This window comes from Hydractinia symbiolongicarpus, chromosome 4, assembly GCF_029227915.1.
Source record: "Hydractinia symbiolongicarpus strain clone_291-10 chromosome 4, HSymV2.1, whole genome shotgun sequence".
Taxonomy (NCBI): domain Eukaryota; kingdom Metazoa; phylum Cnidaria; class Hydrozoa; order Anthoathecata; family Hydractiniidae; genus Hydractinia; species Hydractinia symbiolongicarpus.
The window spans coordinates 21,825,605-21,850,261 of record NC_079878.1 but is presented as its reverse complement, the minus strand read 5'-3'; the positions used below and the strand labels follow the sequence as shown (position 1 = coordinate 21,850,261).

The window sequence follows — 24,657 nt, the reverse complement described above, 5'->3', positions numbered from 1 at the left end:
ACCTGTCTTTTGTCAGCTATTTAGCTATCTAGTTAGCTAACTGCACTTGCTTTGTTTTGTTTCGAAATATAGTAACTATTGGGGACAATAGTTTTTAAGGATAACAATAAAAATTAGCAATATGGTACGTTGGACACTTGACTTTTAGCTAGGCTAACCTTAAGACGGAATCAACAGTCTTTAGTCATTAATCACCTTGAATTTTGTGCCTTTTGGATAGAGTACAGTCCATAAACCATTAAAAAATACCCTTCTATAATTTTAGTGTTATAATAGTAAAGCAGGGAGGTATAAAAGTTCTTTTATGGGTAAGGCACAAGTTAAATTTTCTGTTAATGTTGTTGTTGTTTTCTTGTTGTGCTACCATTATGAAAAATTTATCCCTACAAGCGCTTTACTCGTGCCCAGACTGCGTTGTTGGAAATTCGGTAACTGCTGACAAAAATTAAATGTTGTAGAATCAAATTTAGCAGGGGAGGAGGGAAGAAAAGTGTGGTGAAGGTAGTCAAAATCTCTCTCGGATTGAAGGGTATTAAGATAAATAATTACACCCTAATAAAAAGTAAAATACAAACAAATACTTCCTCGTTAATTAGCTACTACTACTCCATTATTACCTTCCTTACAATATCATTTTACTAAACAATCTTAACATAAATTACATATTCACATGATATTCTCAATCACAATGCAATAACTTGTCTATTGTATGTGTGCATCGTATTGTAAATTACAAAAAGAAGACAGTTGCATTCCCAATCAACATGTGCAAACAAATGAGACTTACTCATATCCAAACTCATCTAATTGTATAGTATCGTACATGTTATATACTGCATATGGTGAAATAGACTCAGTCTCTCTTCTTCCGCAGTCAACGTATTGATTGTGGTACGTAGGTGATGAGTCGCGATGTCTTTTCACGCACACACAAATTACGACAAGCATCACAATGAAAACACCACCACCTCCAGATGCTCCAGCAATTAGCGGTAAGTTATTCTTGCCCTCTATAAAAATAAATGTTTTACAATTAAGGCATTATGAGCTAATTATGCTTCTTGAAAGAGACCACCAGTTAAAACTTGTTCTTCTGTTCTAAAAATTCATACCACTGACATAATTTTGTTGCAGAAATTTATTAATTGACTAATTTTTTCACCATTTTCATGCTAAAAACAACCTGGAAATTACTTTAAAAATTGGTGATATAAATTGTACAGGTGGTGCTTCTTTCGCTTTACTTCCAACTCAGACGTTACCCTATTTGTTAAACATACACTGCAGGTTGTCCATTTTCGTTGGCATAATACTAAAAGTGTTGTAAACTATTGTTCCATTTGGTGTATTCTTAACTCGTCATAAATGAAACTATCACATACACGGATTAACGTTAAATGGAAGGAGAGTTTAAAATTCGTTATATAAATCATATGAAATCATTTCGCAATGCAAACTCATCTAGACATTAAATGACCGAAATCAGGGTTGCAACCTAAGAACAAGGCAAAATCAAAAAAGAAAACGGTAAGATTGTGGAATTGTGATTTTTTTGTAAAACGAGGGCAATATGGAGAATATAACCATCTTTAAGAAGAATTAATATATAACCTTTTTTTGCCCGCTGTTAAAAAAAATGTTTGCAGAAATAGCTTTTGCACGCATAATATGTTCAATTCTGTTATACAAAAGTGAAAAATCGCAAAAAAGATATGAAAACATTGATATTTAGGCCGCGCACCTGCTTAACGCGAATTAACGCCAGATGGAAACCAAGCTTTAGAATAAGTTAATGATAAAATAAAAAAATATTATTGGATTTCACAGGGTGATCATAGATAAACACCACAGGGTGAAGATGTGCAATGACTCATTATATTACTGCTTGATTTAAAATGAAAAAAAAAGCTTCATGAAATGCTTTATAGATTATTTTTTCTTTCTAAACTCAATGTAATTATTACAGAACTAGTCGATAAGGCCCGTGGAAAAATCCACTTAGGCAGAAGGACAATGGAACAATAGGTTGTTTTAGATTTTTTGCTGACGTCAGCAGTGCAATTACAAAAATTTTTGGCGAAATTTAGTTTATTCTTTGCCTGTACTGTGCAGAGGTTAATACGCTGACCAAGAAAATGTATGCGATCATGTCTTTTTGATAAGCGATTAATGAGAAATGAGGGTTTTAAAATTTTGCTGAAGTCAGCAATGGCCAGTCAAACCCCCCAAAAATTTTTTTTAGAAATTTGTATACCTGCTGCGTTCATTGTATAGGTCTTGAAACGCTGATCAAGAAAATGTATAGGATCGCGTATTTTTGACAAATGGTTGCAGAGATATTAGGGTTTGCAAGTTTTTTGGTGACGTCATCAACCCGTCCATTCCCGAAACAGATTTGGGGATCCAGGTTTGGGAAACTTACCCAAATTGGTCCCAGGTGGTCCCTAGTTACCTACGCAGGAGATGACGTCAGTTATCTCCACCCGTTTACAAGTTATTTAGCCTAAAATTCAAAAGTGCAATGCAATGGCTTCACTAATCTTAATATACTTTCCTTTGACGTCAATATTGCTTTAACGTCAAAGTTTAGTAATTTACAGAAGAAACTTATAGACGATGTTTTATAGACTTTATCAAAGAAATTTTATCCACTTTGCAAAAGTCACAGACAAACAGACAGACAGAACTGACGTATTATTATACAGAGAAAAAAAAACCGTCATTTAAATTTTGCTGACATCCGCAGAGACCTGTCAGAACACCAAAAAAAAAATTTCAGAAATTTGTATGCCTGTTGCCTTCATCGTATAGATATTGAAACGCTGATCAAGAAAATATATAGGATCGTGTACTTTTGACAAACGGATGCAGAGATATTAGGGTTTAAAGGTTTTTTGATGACGTCATTAACCCGTTCATTCCGAAACGGATTCGGTGACCCAGGTTTGGAAAACCTACCCCAATTGGTCCCAGGTAGTCCCTAGTTACTCAAGCAGGAGATGACGTCAGTTATTTCCACCCGTTCCCAAGTTATTAAGCCTTAAATTTAAAAGTGCAATGCAATGGCTTCACTAATCTTAATATACTTTCCTTTGACGTCAATATTGCTTTAACGTCAAAGTTTGCTAATTTACAGAACAAATTTATAGGCGATATTCAAAGAAATTTTATCCACTTTGCAAAAGTGACAGACAGATAGAACTGGCGTATTATTATATAGACTAGTCGATAAGGCCCGTGGAAAAATCCACTTAGGCAGGATAGCAGAGAAAAACAACCGTCATTTAAATTTTGATGATGTCAGCAGAGACATGTCAGAACACAAAATTTTTTTTCAGAAATGCGTATGTCTGTTGCCTTTATCGTATAGATCTTGAAACGCTGAGCAAGAAAATGTATAGGATCATGTACTTTTGACAAACAGTTGCAGAGATATTAGGGTTTAAAGGTTTTTTAATGACGTCATCAACCCGTCCATTCCGAAACGGATTCGGGGATCCGGGTTTGAAAAAATTACCCAAATTGATCCTAGGTGGTCCCTAGTTACCCACGCGGTGAAAAAACATTGACGTCACCACCTCGTTTCCAAGTTATTTGGCCTCAAAGTTTTAAGTGCATTGTAATGGCTTCACTAATCTTAATTAACTTTCCGTTGACGTCAATACTATTTTATCGGTAAAGTTTGGTAAATTACAGAACAATTTTATAGGCGATGTTTTATAGAATTTGTTAAAGAAAATTTTGAAGAATGTAATCCACTTTGCAAAAGTGACAGACAGACACACTTAGCGTATTATTATAAGAGATATATTTGAAATACATACTGCAAGGTAATGTAGCGCAATTAATTTGTTCTGTGTTGCTTGCAATGCAATGATTCCCACCATTTGCAGGTGCGGGATTGTTGCATAGACGTGTTCTTGTCTTAATTCCACCTCCGCAGGTGACTGGACATGCTGAATACGACGACCATTCGCCCCAAATTCCGTGTACAGCTAAAACAGTTAAAGGGTTAACAAATGGAAAACAACTGTAAAAACAGGATAGTTTAAGTAGTATCTGTTACAAATATCGCTTTTGATTTTCTAGAATATACAATTGATAAAAGAAAAAACAATTTGACTATCAGATTAGCTACAAAAGTATTTATAACAAGACGCATCACACGAAAAAAATAAGTGCAATTCTTTGATGTGGTACTGATTATATATGTGTAATTCATTCTTTGTCAAAAAATTAAAAACCAATGTGTAAAGATGACAAATGTGTTTTTGAACTATTTTTGTCTTTTTAAACCCAATACGATCATAAAGCCAAGAAACGTGAGAAGGACATACTGCAAGGTGATGTAGCGCAACTTAGTTGTTGTTTGCTCCTTCCGAAGCAATGATTTCCACCATTTGCAGGAGCTGGATTGTTGCATAAACGTGTTCTTGTCTTGATTCCACCTCCGCAGGTGACTGAACATACTGAGTACGATGACCATGTTCCCCAATTTCCATTAAGTACTTCTAGATTTTGGAACAAGGAAGAAATTGTAGTTAGGAAATAATCTGTAAACCTTATTGGTACTCTAGATTGTTAATTTTGGAATAGAAAGGCTCAAAGACAATATTGCAGTGCAGTAACATGCCATTTACCTAAATAAACCATAATGGTTGTGACTTGAATAATTCATGTACAACTGCTGTTGGGCTCCTGTTTAGAATCAATATAAAGCAATTAAGAATCCCTGGGGACAAGATTTACGTCAAACCTGTCCTCCTGGGTCAAACATTTTACACCTGGATGTTAATCATTAACATAAAAATACTTTACCAAAAATAAGGCCTTATTTTTTAATGAACTTTCGATAAGTGTCAACAATTTTTCCCGGACCAAAAAGAAGACTTAGCTGGGCTTCGGACTGGTGTAGTTAAATGTCTAAAGTTTTTCGTATAAGATTAAGGGATCAAATAATTGATCTGAATATTATTCCAGGTCGTTTTAGAAAAAAGAAATCAGAAAAAAAAAATTAAATTTGATTTTGAAATTTGAATTTTAAAAAGCGAAGCGAATAAAAGGTTGAAAATGATACACTTCAAAATCCTATACTAACCTAAACGGTAATATGAAACATTGCATATTAAGCAACTAAGCATTTTTAAACTTCTGTCATTCAACAACACACCCTGTAGCGCTTTGTCGAAGAAATATTTAACCATTGAATATGTTAAAAGACCGTCTTCAACTTTACATTCTGATTTATGCTGAAATTTGTTCAGACTTCTTTTGTCATCTCCCTCTTAACCAAACAGCATGTTTTAAATATTATCCGTCTTGGCCCACTCACAAGAGTTATAATAATACATATTAAAGATAACTGGCAAAATATTTAAACAACACAATGCTCGTTGCTTTAAATTTCAAAAAACAGCAAGAGTAATATGAATTCATTCAATTACCTGGACACAAGCGCAAGTAACAATCAACAATAGTCGTATTTGTTCCAGTGCAATCAGATCCACAATTTCTAGGGGTTGGGTTATTGCAATAACGGCTTCTTGTCATTCTACCAGTTCCACAAGTTTGTGAGCACTGGCCACTGATCCATGGTCCCCATTCACCATTAACTATAATATTTAATTACACTATTCATGTTTTAACATGGCATGGATCCATGTAAGATTCGCATTAAAAAGTTAAAAGTCAAATAACCTGCAACATTGAAATATAACTGTTTTAAGATTTTTGCAGGAAAAAAAGCGGTGGAATCATGTGTTTTTGAATTCTACTAAACGCCTAATTGGACATATTATAACAAACTGACTGCGATGCAGCTGGTAATACAGTTATAGAATCGACGAGTTAAGACAGAAGTGCAGCTGAAGAATGCAGATAACAGTTATTTTGGTTGTTTGGAACACCAAGCAAATTATACATAATTTAGGAAATTGGAAATTTAGGAAAGAGATTGTTGAGCTTGCATTGTAACTTTAGTATAACGTGACATAGGGGTCAGAAGAAACAGGGCAAAACTTTCTTTTCTTTAAATATCCCTATCAACAGTTGTATTTTGCTACTTTTTCTACACCTTGCTTTTTAGCATCAATATTTTTTGACTGATCCTCGGTTATGCATGTACACTAGAATAATTTAAGTCTCAAATAATGTTTAAGAAACGTTTCCTCGAAGCACCATTTCGAACATTTAAAATATAAATAGTTATTCATATTTTTACCGTGTATACAGCCTTACCTTTGTATTGAAATTGTTTTTAAAAATTTTTAAAAAAATGGAGTACTCGTAAACAATAGTGAGTCTTCTTGTTCAGCTAGAGCATGGATGTGATTCTCATTTATTTGTTTGCTTGTTTTTTCGGTAGTTAAAACTATTTTCACATTTACATTTAAACTAGGGTTGATCTATTTGTAGGATCTATGTACTTAACTGTTAACTGTTTTTACCTTTACATAAGCATACATCACAAACAATAGAGTCAACTTGAGGGCCATCTTCCAGTCCTGCAATGCCTACACATTTAAATGATTTCTGACAAGCAGTTTTTAGGCAGACTTTTTCATAGTTATGCACATAAGGATTTTGACAATATCTTGTTCGCTCCCTTTGTCCGATACAGTTACTTGGACAGCTTTTGGTTTCTCTCCACTGCGACCATTTTCCTATTGCTAAAAATAACAAATATTTTACTGGTGATAAAGAGTACATTGAAGATAAAAAATACGAGAAAAAACTAAGTTTTACCTTTATTCAGTTCACCGAAAAAGTCGATTCCATATGGTCTGTATTTTAGGGATGTCAAAATTGTGGTACTTCCGTCTATTATAGATGTCAAGTATATTTTATAGTTTGCTGTACTCCAGTCTGTCCAATAGAGGTATCCACCATGAAACATCATTGCAAACGGATGAAGCTGAGGTAGAACTCGAATAACTTTTCTGCACGAACCATCATAGTTGGCCATTTCAATTCTATGTCAAATGAAATAATTCAGATAAATTGCTTGACAAAATCATTTTTTCAGTAAGTACGGTGCAAAACTGCTTTGATAAAAAAAATCATACAGAACGTCACGTTGAATGTTTTCACGGGGAGCGAAATTTTGTTTTTGGTTTTTTTCGCGTTTATTTATTCCCTAACCCCACTGACTGCATAAATGCGCTATTTTAATTTGTTAAAAAAACAATAGAATATAATTATGTGTGACGTTCTCGTTATATAATAATTAAGCCCGCATGGTCTGTGATAAAGTTTCTAGCGCTCTCTCTTCTTTGCAAAAATCTTCACAAAAAAGTTAGCGCTGCGGAAAAAATTTTTCATGCGCAAGTTAGTCTCCAGTCCGTTTGTTTGTTTTAATTGTACAAAGATGGAAGGCTATGCTTTAAGTTTATCTAGTTGGGCATCATTGCGACAATCAAAATTAAGTTACCAGGGGAAGTGTAAAATTGACAAACTCTGATTTTTTTAAAAAAGCAGCAATGAACCCTCTCTTTTCTTATTTTCTTTTGTAAAAACATAACTTTGTTATTGTACAATTCGTAGATAATCGTAGAAAGAAACAAAATAGAAGTACAAAACAAGATTTTTCGATGTCCCTATCTTCCACGAGAATGCAATCTGGTTAATCTCTCGCACGAAACTAAGAAGAAAGTTCTTGCGATAACGACGCGAAAATACAGCGTTTTTACCTTGGAAAGGTAATTTACGTTGATTATTTAGAAAAGTTGCGAAGTGTATCAACTTTGAAGTGCATTGGCCAGGGGCAAGGTTTTTCTATTTTTTCAATTTTTTGTTGTTTCCACTTTGAAAAGGATATTATTTTAATATTCAACGACTGTCAAATGCATTTTTGGTTGTTAAATATTTTTTGGAAGGTCAATGTGTACAGGGTGTAAAAAAGGGTATTTTAGCCCGTTTTAACCATGTTTTGCCAGGCCAATTTCTTTTTAGTTTTTATTAGGTTTAGGTTTTCTACAGAGCTTACGTACTAAATTTATGGAATCATTGACTGTCAGTGAAAAAATGTAAAGTATTTTTAAAAAAATGCACCTCAAAGAAAATAAAAATCTTTTTTTGTGTGTGTCGTGCACCATATATTTTCACATGCGAAATCGTTCTACTGTAAGAAAAACCCCTGTTTTTCGGGTTTTTTTCTAAAATGGTCGCAAAACATGTCGGTAAATTCTACACGACCAAAACAAAGCTATACGTTAAACCGGTACTTACTTGTCCTTAGTAGAAGTATCTTGATTTGCATCGGCCCAAAATATTTTTTCAGTAAGCGTATCTATTGATAAAGCATTCGGCCAAACCAGACCGGACGTTACAATTGAAACCTTAGCTCGAATCATGGGATTGTATCGGATAATTTCGTGAGAACCCCAATCTGATATGAATATGTACCTAGATTTAAACGTTTTCAAGATAGACATAGAACTATGCAATTGTAATTTTATGTGTTTTAATACATTACATTAAACGGATTTAATAAGTCAAAAACATTCAAGTTTAAAAGTAGCGCAATCAATAAAAATTTTCTACCCGAAACAGGAGTCCAGTGCAATTGCACGAGGTTTGCTCATTTGTAAAAGCAACTTGGCATTCGGCATCTTTGCACCGACATTTCTGATAACCTTCACTGGACCATCAGCTAAGGCATAGTAAAGATCTTTTGACGTTTTATTGTACGCCATTCCATCAATAAGTCCATTTTCTATTACCAGTGATAAAATAAAAAACTATCATTTATAAGTAAATAATAAGAAAAAAAGCTTTTGAACACTTAGTTTAGTTTATAATTAGCTGTAAGACCAGTGTAAAGTAAATTTCAAGATCAGTAAAAATAAAGGTTATATCATAAAACAAAGTGTTCTTCGTAACTTTTACTTTTTTACGTTTTTTTCACATATATTATACAGTGTGCAGTTCAAAAGATTTTGTCCGAAATAAATATTAACTAATTATCAAAAAGGGTAGTGTATGAATTCTCATAATTCTCAGCCTTATTCATTGACTTTGCAAAACTTTTATGTTCAGGCCACAGAACATTTTAAGTACTTATACAATGTGTTCTCCAGTGTTTATTTTTTCGTAGAATTCAAAAGTTCGAAAAAAATCCTTTTTATGTGTTTAATATCTTGCACCAACGCGCGTTGTATTATTATAATTTTTTTTTGCACGAGTCGAATTGTGCGCATCAACCGTATGTACGATGAGGCGCAAAGTGCACGTTAATGAAGCTTGTTGTTGGCCAAACATAAATTTGCGAAAGCTACTAAATTCAATGGATTGGTACAGACGCGCAACTGATGTAACATAATTGACTCACCAATTGTTAAATTCTTTCGTTTTAATGTATGTAACGAAAATTCACCCACTATCGACATGCCATACCCTGCAGCCGCATAAAATACCTTGCTACTTTCAATATTTGCCACTATTGCATTAATTTGTTTTAATGGAAAGTTTTTAAGTGAAATCCCAAAAGTGGAGTTATACACAAAGTCAATCCTATGACCTTGTGCAAAATAGAACATTCCTTTATATTTGCAAGTCTTTCCATCTGGTTGTAGCGTGCCCAAAATGTTGCAGGAACACCTTAATAAAGTAATGAGAAATGTTATCAACGAATTTAAATTTAACCTTGTTCGTTGCATGGCGATGATAACTACAGATTTATTCATGTATTAGAGAAGGGAACGTAAACAATAAAATCTTTGAAAAGTTTTAAGCTTCTGATGATGTTGCAGAAGAAATACTGACGTCACAGAAATAGTGCTTAGAGAACAAATTAGCATTTTTTTCGTGAGAGAAGTTCCAACGCTGACGCTGATTCGCACCTAAGATCTAAGCCACTACGTAATAGTGTACCTTCTTGCCCCTTTCGACGTGACAAACCGCGTTTGTTCCATCCTTTTAACAAAATTTGAGGGTTCAGATTTGTACTCGTACTTGCGATAAAGTTCGTATTTAAGCGCATGCAATTTGTTGCACGCGCGAGCAACATTACCCCGTGTCTCCGGGTGCTGCATGCGAAACTTTTATAATGCACCCTGGCGCATAGGTTGCTGCATTTTCTTTTGCTGCACCATTTTAAGTAACTAATCCAAAGCGCAGAATGTATAGGTAGAAACAAACACGAGGGTAAATTTTTTTATCGTATTTTGTGACAAAAATTTATATTTAAAAGATAAAGCGTAATTTACCACGAAAGCAGGACCGCCTCAAAGTTACTTGATCTTGTGGGAAATAATCAATCTAGAGTGTCCGAAAATCACAAGACTTTGAGATGCATATAATAAAAATAATTAAAAACACCATAAATGAGCTTTCGGTTCTGACCAGCGCCATGATGACATTCATATACTTTTTATCCAGAAAAAAAATATATATAAAATACTCTGTACAATTCCTAAGAGAATAAATTAATGAACTAAATAAATACGAGGGTGCTGACGTTATATTTTTACTGGGATACGGTTACTCTTTACTTATTAAAGGTTTACATGCAGTAAGGTGGAAAACTTCACGATGTTCATAATCCCTTACTTTCAGGTAAAGCATTGTCTTACCAATATAGGTGGCATTGCAGCAACCATACGAGTACTAGTATAGACTTGGGGAGTTTATGTAAAAATGTAAACAAGGAACCTAATTGTACAGAAGATTTAGAAATACTTTGTAAATCGCAACATAGAATTGATTAACGAAAAGATATATAAAAGCGATTTCTTGCTTGAAGTGAAACTGAACCTAGACACGGTAACACTACCAAAACTTTTTCCTTAGCAACAAAATCAGGCGACGACACGGACTTATCAGATAAACTTTATTAAACAATCTTTTTTAATACAATCATCAATAAATGAATCAGGACGTCAATTCTTTATAAATAATTATTTAAGTTAGCTAACCTCGAAATGGAGCTTAGAAAAGTCTGAAAGAATAGTAAAACAACGATAGAGGAAAGAAAATCTCTGACTGTGCTTAAACGTGATGTAAACGTTCGGTACAAGATGCACCCAGACGTTTTTTATTTCTTGTACTTAGACCTTTCCTATCTATGCTTTCTTTTGAGCTTATTTTTGTTAGTCGTGCATGACGCCAAAAGGACAACACATGTTTCGTTCGTTCGTGTCCATTATTATCTTACATGGCGCCCGGCAAGGGACACGTGAAAATATTATTTATGACTGGTGGTTTAAGACCGTCAAAAATACATTTAGGCGGATGAACAATGAAAAAGAAAATTAAATTTTGATAAAATTAGCATTAATGAAAATAATTAAAAAAATTACCCGTGTCTGTAATGTGTTATGACGAACGCCTAAGAAGATATAAGGGTTTAAAAGTTTTGCTGGCGTCAGCAAAGACCGACCGAAACACAAATTTTTTTAGAAATTTTTATACCCGTTGTATGCCCTTCATCGTATAGATGTTAAAACGCTAATCTAGAAAATTTTTACGATCATGTATATTTGACACCCAGTTAAAGAGAATTAGGATTTAAAAGCTTTTTGATGACTTCATCAACCCGTTCATTTCGAAACGTATTCAGGGTTTGGAAACATACCTAAATTAGTCCCAAGGTCTCCTTAGTTACCTGCGCGGTGAAAAATTGCTGACACTACAACCTCATTTTCAAGTTACTTGGTCTCAACGTTTTAAGTGCATTGTAATGGCTGCAGTAAGTTAAATCAGGACGTTAAAATAGTGATATTGACGTCGTGTTGTAACGTCAGAAAATTTACAATTTACGACAATACTTTTAGACATTGCTAAGGTGCAATGCAAAGGCGTCACCAATCTGAATATACTTTCTTAAAGTTTGGTAAATTAAATTTTGAAAAATATAATCGACTTTATAAAAAGTCACAGACTGACTGTCAGTCAGACAGACGGAATCTTCGTATTGATATAACAGATTTAGGATAAGATATATAGTAAGAAAGTTTTAAAAATTTAACTCGCGTGTATTTATAAAGGCTAATTAAAAATACTACACTAAAGTTAAAGTAAGTTGTACAAAAAGCCTTTGCAGGCAAAGTTTTTCAGCTTTTTATGCATGGATAAGTATGAAATGAAGCTGGGTGTCAAAATCCAAAAAGGACAATGGCGCTCAAAAATTGTAAAAGTGCAAAACATTTTTACCAATAATGTAAGAACGAGTTAATTTCAATTTTTTAACATTTTTTAACTTTTTTGTGATAAAACTCTGTAGGGTTTTTAACAACATCGTCCAGGACAGAAATAATGTGTTTTGTTTAAGCAACATAAGTTTTGATACTGTAAATATATTTTGAACTGCTTTAAGACGATAAGTCCTTATGGTACAGAAATGGTTTTTCAAGGCCGAGACAATCAAAAACCTAAACTGCGCTACTTATACCACTGTACTTGTTGAATTTTAAATGGAATTTCACAACTCAAAATACCACTTCTAAAATAAAACGTTTCTTGAAGCATCCCACTTTTACCAATTACAGTACCAATATCATTTTGCATTCATAAAGTCACTTTTAAAACTTTTTATACATGGCTAAAACTATATATTAGAGAATATTAGAAACATAAATTAGCGCAAGCAAAAAAACATTTCCAAGTGGTATGCACAAAGAAATATTTGGGAGTAATACCGAGATAACAAGTGTAGAGCATTTTTTTGTCATTTTATTTTTTCGGACTGTGCAATTACTATATCTTTAGCCCGTGGAACATATTTTTGAATTATTTGAATTAAATTAATCAGTTGGCCATTATCTGAACCAAATAATTCAACCTTTATAAACGATCAAATATATCCAGTTAAATGAAGAATTATTACGGCTCAGGACACGGACTTCTAGCTTGACGCAAGGCCAAAAAACTAATAAATCGCGGGATTCGACCTGAGAAATAAATTCCTGACGTTACGGCAATCGCTTCAAAAATCAGTCGAAGAAGACCGGTTTTTATTAGATTACAGATGTAACACGCGGAATCTTATAAAAACCAGCCTTCTTTACCTTAACACTCAAAAACCAGCCTTCTTTACCTTAACACTAGAAATTAATTAAAGTTAACTTTTATATACATGTTATTTTATTTACTTTGTTTGAAATCCAACTTCGGTACATTTTCCATCACAACCACCATTGTTGACAGTGCAAGAACTTGAACATTCTGAAAAGTTAATTAGTAAGAAAATAAATGTACACCAAAAAATACAAAATATGATGTAATATGAAATATAATACCTTGTATAACAGCGATGATTAAGAATAACGGGATGACGCGAAAGATCATCTCCAAACTGGTTTAACGGCACAAACAAATTTTCCAGAGAGTAAAAGAAAAAACGTAACAAGGGATGATATTCTAGAGTTTCGAACAATTTTTTACTCCTCTAAAAAAATAAACTTATAACCATGCCATGGTTGCGACAGCCTTTTTTCAATTAAATATGCAGACATATCATAAAAATTGATATTATTTTTCATTAATTAATATCAATTTCACTATTGAAGTGAAACTGATAATAATTTTCCAGATATTTAACAAACAAGAGAGTATTTGACTGAAATCTGGTCAAATAATTTGGAAACATATATTTTTCTTTCGTTGCTAGTCTTTATATACCTAATTGTCGGACATATAAGTGTCCGACAATTCAATGTATATTTTTGATGATACGGAAAAAAAACAGTTTAAACAAAGTGAGAGGAGTTTTTTTTCCTTCGTAGTTACAATTTAAAGTTCTTCTTCTTCTCATGCAGTTCTTTCGCTTGTTTTTGTATCACACTTAACTGCCCCTCTTTTCCATTGTACTTTCAAGTCAGAACCAGTGCCAATTATTCAAGATATATATAACACATAACAGAAATACTACAGATATACTATATAATAGAGTATATAGATTCATGCAAAAGTAATTTAAGAAATTTAAAAAATGATTGTAACTTTTCTTTAAAACTGTTTTCCACAAATTTTCCATTCATTTTCTAAACAAGTAACCCAAATCTAGACTATTTCTAGACATAAGGCAACCTTGAAAATCCAAAATTTGCTAGAGTGTTTCTTTACATTATAGTTCTCAAAAACTATAATGTTTTGGACAGGAAAATATGTATATCTGGCTGATTAGCGAGTAATAAAAATGATTAATTTGAAACATGTTTTGTGCAATAACCTATACAAAACAACTTTTATTTTTTTCTCGTTTCGAAAAGGTTGTAAACATTCAGGTTTGTTATCTATTGTGTACAATCGCTCGTACGTGTACATACTTTTACGTGTACATAAATTTTTGCATTACTCAAATATTTTCACAGGCAAGAAAAAACTTTTACTTTTGATCCATAAAAGTAGATACTAACAACACTTTCCTTATTACATTCAGAGATAAAAAGGTATATTATGGTTGACGGGAGTCATAAAACTTTTGTTTTGGTTATAAAATGCGAAGAATAATCTCTTCTTTTAAAAAGGCAAATCAAAAAATGGAAATATAGCTAGATACACAAAGTCTGAAAGAGGTAAACTTATTAGAGACAGAATGGCGGGGTAACACTTCTTTCACATATTATTTTCATTTATTAAGTCGGTTGTTTCTTAGTAACGAGAGTGAACAACCTAGAACACAGTGCCTTTGCGTGTAATTTGGCGTGCTAATCTTTAGGACCATTTTTTCTATATCTTCCTAAACACTATGTTTTGTCTTTCTAACTAGGTCACGACATTTACGTGTTTGTACGCCAAAATACTGATGAGAGTCGTAAATTTCTGTATTTCATTACTTAAACAATGTTCACTTTGCTCTAACTTGCGTTGGATATAAAATATCAAAATGTTATTTAAGTGAAAGCTGCTAACAAGAACGTTCTTGGTTGCTTGCAAGACAAAAAATGTTTCAAAAATTAAAATTTCATCATGTAATCATTGATCTGGCCGGTAAATTTTTAAGCTATATCTCTCCCAGGTGAATAGTTTTGTTCTAATCAGCTAATTTTCACATACGCACTTAGGTGTCCGACGTAAAAGGTATAATGCCTATAGAATTGAGAAACGTTTGTGTAGAACAATGAGTGTTTTAAAAGAATAAGAAATAGAATGATAAAAAATATACTTGCATTAATTGTGAGATGGCTACATGAAACTAACATTGTCTTTTTGGTCAGCAAAGCACTAGTTTTCTTATTAGCAGTTATTTTTTGTGTCTGTGTTCAAGTTTCTGAAATGTGAAAGAGTTATCTGAAGAGAAGCGCAAATTTTATTTAAAAAATTGGTAGAGCTTTCCCTCATGGCATTTTCAGGAAGTTGACAAAATCATAATAACCAAATCATTGTTTTTTCTTAGTTGGTAGGTAGATAAAATGTCCAACCATACTAACAAGGGCACAGACAGTTTCATAATATGGTAATGTCATTCTAAAAGTGTTTTTTTTTAGGATTTTATCGATGCAAGGCCAAAGGAAATCAAAACACAGATTATTCTCTTAGACACATTAAGGAAAACACGCAGAAAAATTTCATAATTCTTTTTTTTTCTGTTCAACCAACAACAATGCAATAAGCCAGAGTAAATTTTACATGCCTATTGGTGGGCACCATCCAGTTTGCCTAAATAATGCGCGACACAAAGTTATAGAAGCTAGAGACACGAATACAAAAATATACAAGTCAAAGTCAAGTCAAACTTCTTCTTGATGCTTAATTCACATTTTCGCAAAGGGTAAAGCATATTGTGAAATCAAACCCTATTGAAAATTATGCTGAGTCATGGCCTTTATTAAGTTCTTGGCTATAGAATAGCACCTTGGGTAGGAAGTTTAATAAAGAAAATGACTGACGAGAAGTTTATTGTAAATAAAATGGTAGTTTTTACAAAAATAATTTTGAAAATAATGAACTTCTTTATGTGGGTGCTTAAACACATGTGGGCGGTGGGCAAGAAACTCTTGGTCTGGTATTCCTGAGAAGATTGTAAAGTAACAAGAAGTTTCGATAACGCCCACACCTTTTGGTGGACGTGTGTAGCTTTGGCCCATCCTAGGAGTTTTTTTTTTAAATGACGGTATCTGTGTTGTTTTAAACCTTGTTCTCAGGGAGAGCCCACGGACAACTAATTCTAATTGCCAAATATATTGTTGCTGGTTTGATAGTAAAATTGGATATTTTATTTTAATTACTGTAACTGGTTATCGAGTAAATAAATATAGTTGGTCTGTGACCTGTAACACCCAGAGCTAGTTGTTTTTTATCGGCGCTCTAGCTACAGGTTTTCTTATAGTTGGCTATCAGTCATTTTATAATATTGCTACTCCATATTTATTCTACAAATTACTTTCAATTATTTTCTGCAAAACAGAGCTAGCTACCTTTCGTGTGTGTAAGACTTACTTTGATATAGATAAAACCAACTAAAATCGATAATTTTGTACTCTTAGCTATTTTGTATTCTTAAAAAAGATAAGTTAAAACACAGCTCGGCGCGTTATAAATATACAAATTCCTTTAGTCTTCCCACAAAGAGTGTAGTTACAGAAATTTTCCAATCCAACTCAGATTTCGAGAAAAAGCAAATCAACAAAAAAGTAAAGGCAATTAGAGACAGGACTACCAATAAATTATTTCAGAAAACGCAAATAGTTTTAATACTATTATTTTGAATTAAATACAATTAAAATAGCATTAAAAGCAAGACGAGCCGTTCTTCTTGGCTTTTCTACTAGACTTATACTTTAGCCCCTCAGTCCAAACTTATTTGTTTCACTAAACAAAAAATATCCTAGCTTTTTGTGCAAAAATATCAGTACTATTTCTTTACCCTAATTTTATATGATTTTTTTTTCTTTCGAAATTTTGGGAATCTTAATAATTCTGTTGGTATACTTCGCGTAGCAAACGTTCGCCATAATATCGCTTGACTGGCTTCGCTTGGGAAGCTTCGCAATAAATTGACTAAATTTGAAAATCACTACTCATAACTGAGATTTCAGGTATGTCTTTTGCCATCCAGAAACGCCCGTGACTTTTTGAAGGATGATATCTTTAGCGTTACTAATCTCAAATTTTAAAATTAAGCCTCCTTTCCGCCTAAAATTTTTCAAAGAATTCAAAAATTGCATTAATTTGGTCTTCAAAAAAAAGGTCTTGATGAAAAAGGTTTACAGTGCACCAATCTGCACTGAAGTATCTTGTCTACAGTGACGGTGGATGAAAATAAAACTGGGATTACGCTCTCAGAAGAAGGTGCTGAATACGCGTTCAAGCTTCTTAGAAGCATGAGTACTGTTCAACATAGACGCGTAATTATTCCTTGAGAAAATGTTTATAGAGAAAATAATACCTTATCACAAACAATTCGACACACGGCAGAACTAACTAAACTAACCAAATAAACGAGACTGGTTACAGATAGAACACAAATGGAAAAAAATGGGTAGGTTAAATATATAAAAATATGTAAAAGAATTAAATAAAGCCCTCTTGAGCTGAAGGCAAACCCCCTTGCTAAGCTTTCTTAAAGTTAGCAGTTAAGAGTGAGCTAAACTCTTTACGCCCTGTGTATTAACGGTAAACTGGTACGAATAAACCAGCTGGGGTAATACAAAAGCGCTCGGGTTTACATTTTCCTCCCCCATAAATTAAAAAAAAGAAAGAAAAAGAGAAAAAAGAAAAAAGGAAAAAGAAAGAAGACGGATCAACAGCGAACGACAAAATTGTGGCACGATTCTTAACATAAGCCCAATAAATACCTGCAGTCAACGTGCCGGAATAGTTAATTGTTGCTAACAATGAGTAGTTTTGATGAAATATTGTGTCCGTATCACTGACAAGAGGTAGTTGTAGGAGAGACTTACGTAAAGAAGCACATTCAACAACTCTGTTGTCTTTCCAGATGTTGTGCAAAGCATTGCGGACAAAACCACTTGTTTCCATCAATTAGAATTTCCGGTTCTAAGAATTTGCTGACACAAGATTGCATTTTAGATGTCATTGGTAGTGTTAAAATGTCCTGCACTTCGACATTTACGGAGGTGCACAGGCAGGTGTTACAGCTTACGAACATTTCAAGATTTCAGTTGAGATTTTATCTGCAGCAATCGGGGAAAATCACTTAAGTGCGTCCACAACCACAAACAAAGTATCTGCTACGTCCTGCTGAGTATTAAATTTGAAGTTCACATGCCCATCAGTGTGCATTTGAGTCCAATGTATTCCAATGCATTTACCCAAAGCTAAGCAGGCTCTATCTAAAACCAAGGGTGTCTCATGTCCCTAAAAGGGACCATCTAAAAAGGTTAGCCAAAGTAAAAATAACACTCAACCAATTGTCTAAAAAACATCGGATTTTTAAGTAAGGGCAACACTAGTTGATGGAATGGTACTTAATACTTGCAAAATGGCTTGGCGTAACAAGTGTTGCCTTTGTTTAAAAATCTGATGTTTTTATAGACACTAGTTGGTTGAGTGTCATTTTTATTTTGGCTAACCTTTTTAGATGGTTCCTTTTAGCGAGATGAAACACCCTTGGTCTCCACATTGGACAGAGCCTGCTTGGCTTTGGGTAATTGCATTTAAGAGTCAGTTGACCAAACATTGGACTCAAGTGCCAGCCAGATACAAAAAGAAGACCTCAGATCATTTGCAGTAGAATAAGCAAGTTTGTTGGTGAAGCACAATCTGTTTAAACATTCAGTGGTGGTTCTTGCACAATAACCTCCTGCTCCTACTTTCACTGCAAATAAATCAACTTGGCCAGGTGCAGCATACCCGACACTTCAGATTTTGTATGTGCCTTTGACCCGGCTCTCAACAAGGTTATTTTGTGGGATTTTTTGGAAGGTTTAAAAGGGAGCTCAAAAATGAACTTTTTCAAAGTTTTTACCAAATGGGTAAGTACGGAATCGTGTCTAAAGGTGTATCTTCCCTGGGAAAGAGCAGTTTTACAAGCACCAAGAATGTGAGAATGTGAAAATTTCTTTGTGACATAGGAAACAAGATGGTTCTGTATTTATTTTCCATCTCCTCAAGTTACTTGGTGAGGGCAGAACATCGTAAGTGGATTGCAGGCAGAAAGATAAGAGATTAGGACGAGTTGCTAGGATGTTTCTCCATGAAAGATCAAACGTAGTTCTCCCATCTTGTCTATTAGCTCTGCACCTGAAGTTGCAGTGCCTTAGATAGATAGCTTTTCTCGTCAATCTCAGCCGATGTTTTTGCAATCAACTTTCTGTACTTGTAAGTGGCGGTATTACTTCCACTTAACAATTGCAAAGACCGGTTCGTCCACGCTGTACAGGACTTCTTTTGGTTTTGTACTTTAAATCACACTCAGCTATGTCAATTGCATCGCTCACCTTACAAAAACCTGCCTTTACAGATGGATCGAGTGTTGACAGAATTGGATCTTTGGAGTGACGCAAAAGTAAGTGACCGCTAATCTTTACGGATTTCAAAATATAAGCGAGGCTCTTAATGGATCATGTTTCATTAACATCATTAACATGTTTTGTGCAATAACCTATACAAAACAACTTTTATCTTTTTCTCGTTTCGAAAAGGTTGTAAACATTCAGGTTTGTTATCTATTGTGTACAATCGCTCGTACGTGTTCATACTTTTACGTGTACATAAATTTTTGCATTACTCAAATATTTTCACAGGCAAGAAAAAACGTTTACTTTTGATCCATAAAAGTAGATACTAACAACACTTTCCTTATTACATTCAGAGATAAAAAGGTATATTATGGTTGACGGAAGTCATAAAACTTTTGTTTTGGTTATAAAATGCGAAGAATAATCTCTTCTTTTAAAAAGGCAAATCAAAAAATGGAAATATAGCTAGATACACAAAGTCTGAAAGAGGTAAACTTATTAGAGACAGAATGGCGGGGTAACACTTCTTTCACATATTATTTTCATTTATTAAGTCTGTTGTTTCTTAGTAACGAGAGTGAACAACCTAGAACACAGTGCCTTTGCGTGTAATTTGGCGTGCTAATCTTTAGGACCATTTTTTCTATATCTTCCTAAACACTATGTTTTGTCTTTCTAACTAAGTCACGACATTTACGTGTTTGTACGCCAAAATACTGATGAGAGTCGTAAATTTCTGTATTTCATTACTTAAACAATGTTCACTTTGCTCCAACTTGCGTTGGATATAAAATATCAAAATGCTATCTAAGTGAAAGCTGCTAACAAGAACGTTCTTGGTTGCTTGCAAGACAAAAAATGTTTCAAAAATTGAAATTTCATCATGTAATCATTGATCTAGCCGGTAAATTTTTAAGCTATATCTCTCTGAGGTGAATAGTTTTGTTCTAATCAGCTAATTTTCATATACGAGCTTAGGTGACAGACGTAAAAGGTATAATGCCTATAGAATTAAGAAACGTTTGTGTGGACCAATGAGTGTTTTAAAAGAATAAGAAATAGAATGATACAAAAATATTTACTTTTGGTCACCAAAGCACCAGTTTTCTTATTAACAGTTATTTTCTGTGTCTGTGTTTAAGTTTCTGAAATGTGTGAGAGTGACCTGAAGAGAAGCGCAAATTTCATTTAAAAAATTGCTAGAGCTTTACCACATGGCATTTTCAGGAAGTTAACAAAAGCATAATAATCAAATCATTGTTTTTTCTTAGGTGGTAGGTAGACAAAATGTTCCAACCATACCAACAAGGACACAGACAGTTTCATATTATGGCAATGTCATTCTAAAAGTGTATTTTTCTTAGAATTTTATCGATGCAAGGCCAAAGGAAATCAAAACACAGTTTATTGTCCTACATTAGAGAATACATGCGAAAAAATTTCGTAATTCTTTTTTTTCTGTTTAACCAGCAACAATGCAATAAGCCAGAGTAAATTTTACATGTCTATTGCTGGGCATCATCCAGTTTGCTTAAATAATGCGCAACACAAAGTTTTAGAAGCTAGAGACACGAATACAAAAATATACAAGTCATAAACTTCCTCTTGAGGCTTAATTCACATTTTCGCAAAGGTCAAGTAAAGCATATTTTGAAGTCAGACCCTATTGAAAACTATGCTGAGACATGGCCTTTGTTAAGTTCTTTGCTATAGAATAGCACCTTGAATAGGAAGAGGGTTCTGCGTTTAATAAAGAAAATGACTGACGAGAAGTCTATTGTAAATAAAATGGTAGTTTTAACAAAAACAATTTTGAAAATAATGAGCTTCTTTATGTGGGTGCTTAAACACATGTGGGCGGTGGACAAGAAACTCTTGGTCTGGTATTCCTGAGAAGATTGTAAAGAAACAAGAAGTTTCGATAACGCCCACACCTTTTGAAGGACGTGTGCAGCTTTTGCCCATCCTTAGAGTTTTTTTTAATTGACGGTTTCTATGTTGTTTTAAACCTTGTTCTCAGGGAGTGCCCACGGACAACTCATTCCTATTGCCAAATACATTTTTACTGGTTTTATAGCAAAATTGGATATTGTATTTTAATTACTGTAACTGATTACCGACTTAACAAATATAAAATTGTGATGAAAAACGGTTGGTCTGTTATCGGTAACACCCAGAGCTAGTTGTTTTTTATCTGCGCTCTAGCTACAGGTTCTCCTATAGTTGGCTATCAGTCATTTTATAATATAGCTACTCCATATTTATTCTACAAATTACTTTTAATTATTTTCTGCAAAACAGAGCTAGCTACCTTTCGTGTGTGTAAGACTTACTTTGATCTAGATAAAACCAACTAAAATCGATAATTTTGTACTCTTAGCTATTTTGTATTCTTAGAAACGATAAGTTAAAACACAGCTCGGCGCGTTATAAATATACAAATTCCTTTAGTCTTCCCACAAAGAGTGTAGGTACAGAAATTTTCCAATCCAACTCAGATTTCGAGAAAAAGCAAATCAACAAAAAAATAAAGGCAATTAGAGACAGGACTACCAATAAATTATTTCAGAAAACGAAAATAGTTTTAATACTATTAATTTGAATTAAATACAATTGAAATAGTATTAAAAGCAAGACGAGCCGTACTTCTTGGCTTTTCTACTAGACTTCTACTTTAGCCCCTCAGTCCAAACTTATTTGTTCTACTAAACAAAAAATATCCTAGCTTTTTGTGCAAAAATATCAGTACTATTTCTTTACCCTAAATTTTTAAATGATTTTTTTTCTATCAAAATTTTGAGAATCTTAATAATTCTCTTGCTTAACTTCGCGTAGCAAACGTGCTCCATGTTATCACTTCACTGGCTTCGCTTGGGAAGCTCAATTCCTTCGCAATAAATTGCCTAAATTTGAAAATCATTACTCATAACTGAGATTTCAGGTATGTCTTCTGCCATCCAGAAACGCCCACGACTTTTTGAAGGATGACATCTTTAGCTTTACTAATCTCAAATTTTAAAATTGTGCCTCCTTTCCGCCTAAAATTTTTCATAGAATTCAAAAATTGCATTAATTTGGTCTATCAAAAAAAGATCTTGATGAAAAAGGTTTACAGTGCACCAATCTGCACTGAAGTATCTTGTCTACAGGTTCGGTGGATGAAAATAAAACTGGGATTACGCTCTCAGAAGAAGGTGCTGAATACGCGTTCAAGCTTCTTAGAAGCATGAGTACTGTTCAACACGCGTAACTATTCCTTGAGAATATGCTTATAGAGAAAATAATCCTTCATCACAAACAATACGACACACGGCAGAACTAACAAAATAAACCAGACTGGTTACAGATAGAACACAAATAGAAAAAAATGGGTAGGTTAAATATATAAAAATATGTAAAAGAACTAAATAAAGCCCTCTTGTGCGCCAGAACTTGTGACTCTGCCTGTAGCTTTCCACATATGTTACAGGGCCCCAACACTCAGCCTTACACAAGAGGTTGACATGACAGGACTAGCCTGTAAATACTTTGACTAAGGACAGCAGGGTTGTCAAGCCTGAAGACCAAATTAGTAAACTTAGGCACCTTACTGAACTTTGGTAAAAAGTGGGGTCGCTACACTTAAAGACGAGCTGAAGGCAAACCCCTTGCTAAGCTTTTTTAAAGTTACCAGTGAAGAGTGAGCTAAACTCTTTACGCCCTGGGTATTAACGGTAAACTGGTACGAATGAACCAGCTGTGGTAATACAAAAGCGCTCGGGTTTACATTTTCTTCCCCCATAAATTAAAAAAAAAAAAAAAAAGAGAAAAAGAAAAAAAGGAATAAGAAAGAAAGCGGATCAACAGCGAACGTAACAAGGAATATAACATGAATTGTTGATGAGAATAGGTTGGGAGCAGTGTGGCACGATCCTTAACATAAGCCCAATAAATACCTGCAGTCAACGTACCGGAATGGTTAATTGTTGTTAACAATGAGTAGTTTTGATGAAATATTGTATCCGTATCACTGACAAGAGGTAGTTGTAGGAGAGACTTACGTAAAGAAGCACATTCAACAACTCTGTTGTCTTTCCAAATGTTGTGCAAAGCATTGCGGACAAAACCACTTGTTTCCATCAATTAGAATTTCCGGTTCTAAGAATTTTCTGACACAAGATTGCATTTTAGATGTCATTGGTAGTGTTAAAATGTCCTGCACTTCGACATTTACAGAGGTGCACAGGCAGGTGTTACAGCTTACAAACATAAAGATTTAAGTTGAGATTTTATCTGCAGCAATCGGGGAAAATCCCTTAAGTGCGTCCACAACCACAAACAAAATATCTGCCACGTCCTGATGAGTTCACATGCCCATCAGTGTGCATTTGAGTCCAATGTTTGGTCGACAGTTTCCTTAATGCATTTACCCAAAGCTAAGCAGGCTCTACCTAATGTGGAAACCAAGGGTGTTTCATGTCCCTAAAAGGGACCATCTAAAAAGGTTAGCCAAAGTAAAAATAACACTTAACAAATTGTCTAAAAAACATCGGATTTTTAAGTAAGGGCAACACTTGTTGATGGAATGGTACTTAATACTTGCAAAATGGCGTGGCGTAACAAGTGTTGCCGTTGTTTAAAAATCTGATGTTTTTATAGACACTAATTGGTTGAGTGTCATTTTTATTTTGGCTAACCTTTTTAGATGGTTCCTTTTAGCGAGATGAAACACCCTTGTTCGCCACATTGGACAGAGCCTGCTTGGCTTTGGGTAATTGCATTTAAGAGTCAGTTGACCAAACATTGGACTCAAGTGCCAGCCAGATACAAAAAGAAGACCTCATGCTGATTTTACCGAGATCATTTGCAGTAGAATAAGCAAGTTTGTTGGTGAAGCACAATCTGTTTAAACATTCAGTGGTGGTTCATGCACAATAACCTCCTGCTCCTACTTTCACTGCAAAGAAATCAACTTGGCCAGGTGCAGCATACACGACACTTTAGATTTTGTATGTGCCTTTGACCCGGCTCTCAAAAAGGTTTGTGGGATTTTTTGGAAGGTTCAGAAGGGAGCTCAAAAATGAACTTTTTCAAAGTTTCTACCAAATGGGTAAGTACGGAATCGTGTCTAAAGGTGTATCTTCCCTGGGAAAGAGCAGTTTTACAAGCACCAAGAATGCGAGCAGAAGTGCAAATTTCTTTGTGACATAGGAAACAAGATGGTTCTATATTTATTTTCCATCTCCTCAAGTTACTTGGTGAGGGCAGAACATCGTAAGTGGATTGCAGGCAGAAAGATAAGAGATTAGGACAAGTT

At 34.1% G+C, this 24,657-nt stretch overlaps 1 protein-coding gene across 1 annotated transcript; it reads right to left on the bottom strand.

The window, feature by feature from the left end:
* Nucleotides 1–495: 495 nt before the first annotated feature.
* Nucleotides 496–13,756, bottom strand: LOC130641843 (low-density lipoprotein receptor-related protein 1B-like). Its single transcript, XM_057448836.1, has 11 exons — nucleotides 13,236–13,756; nucleotides 13,089–13,161; nucleotides 9,329–9,597; nucleotides 8,542–8,713; nucleotides 8,227–8,403; nucleotides 6,745–6,971; nucleotides 6,447–6,668; nucleotides 5,445–5,612; nucleotides 4,338–4,511; nucleotides 3,825–3,995; nucleotides 496–1,010 (listed from the first exon to the last, which is right to left on the bottom strand). Exons 1-11 carry the CDS (start codon nucleotides 13,282–13,284, stop codon nucleotides 784–786), a joined length of 1,929 nt encoding a protein of 642 aa, XP_057304819.1. The 5' UTR covers nucleotides 13,285–13,756; the 3' UTR covers nucleotides 496–783.
* Nucleotides 13,757–24,657: the final 10,901 nt, after the last annotated feature.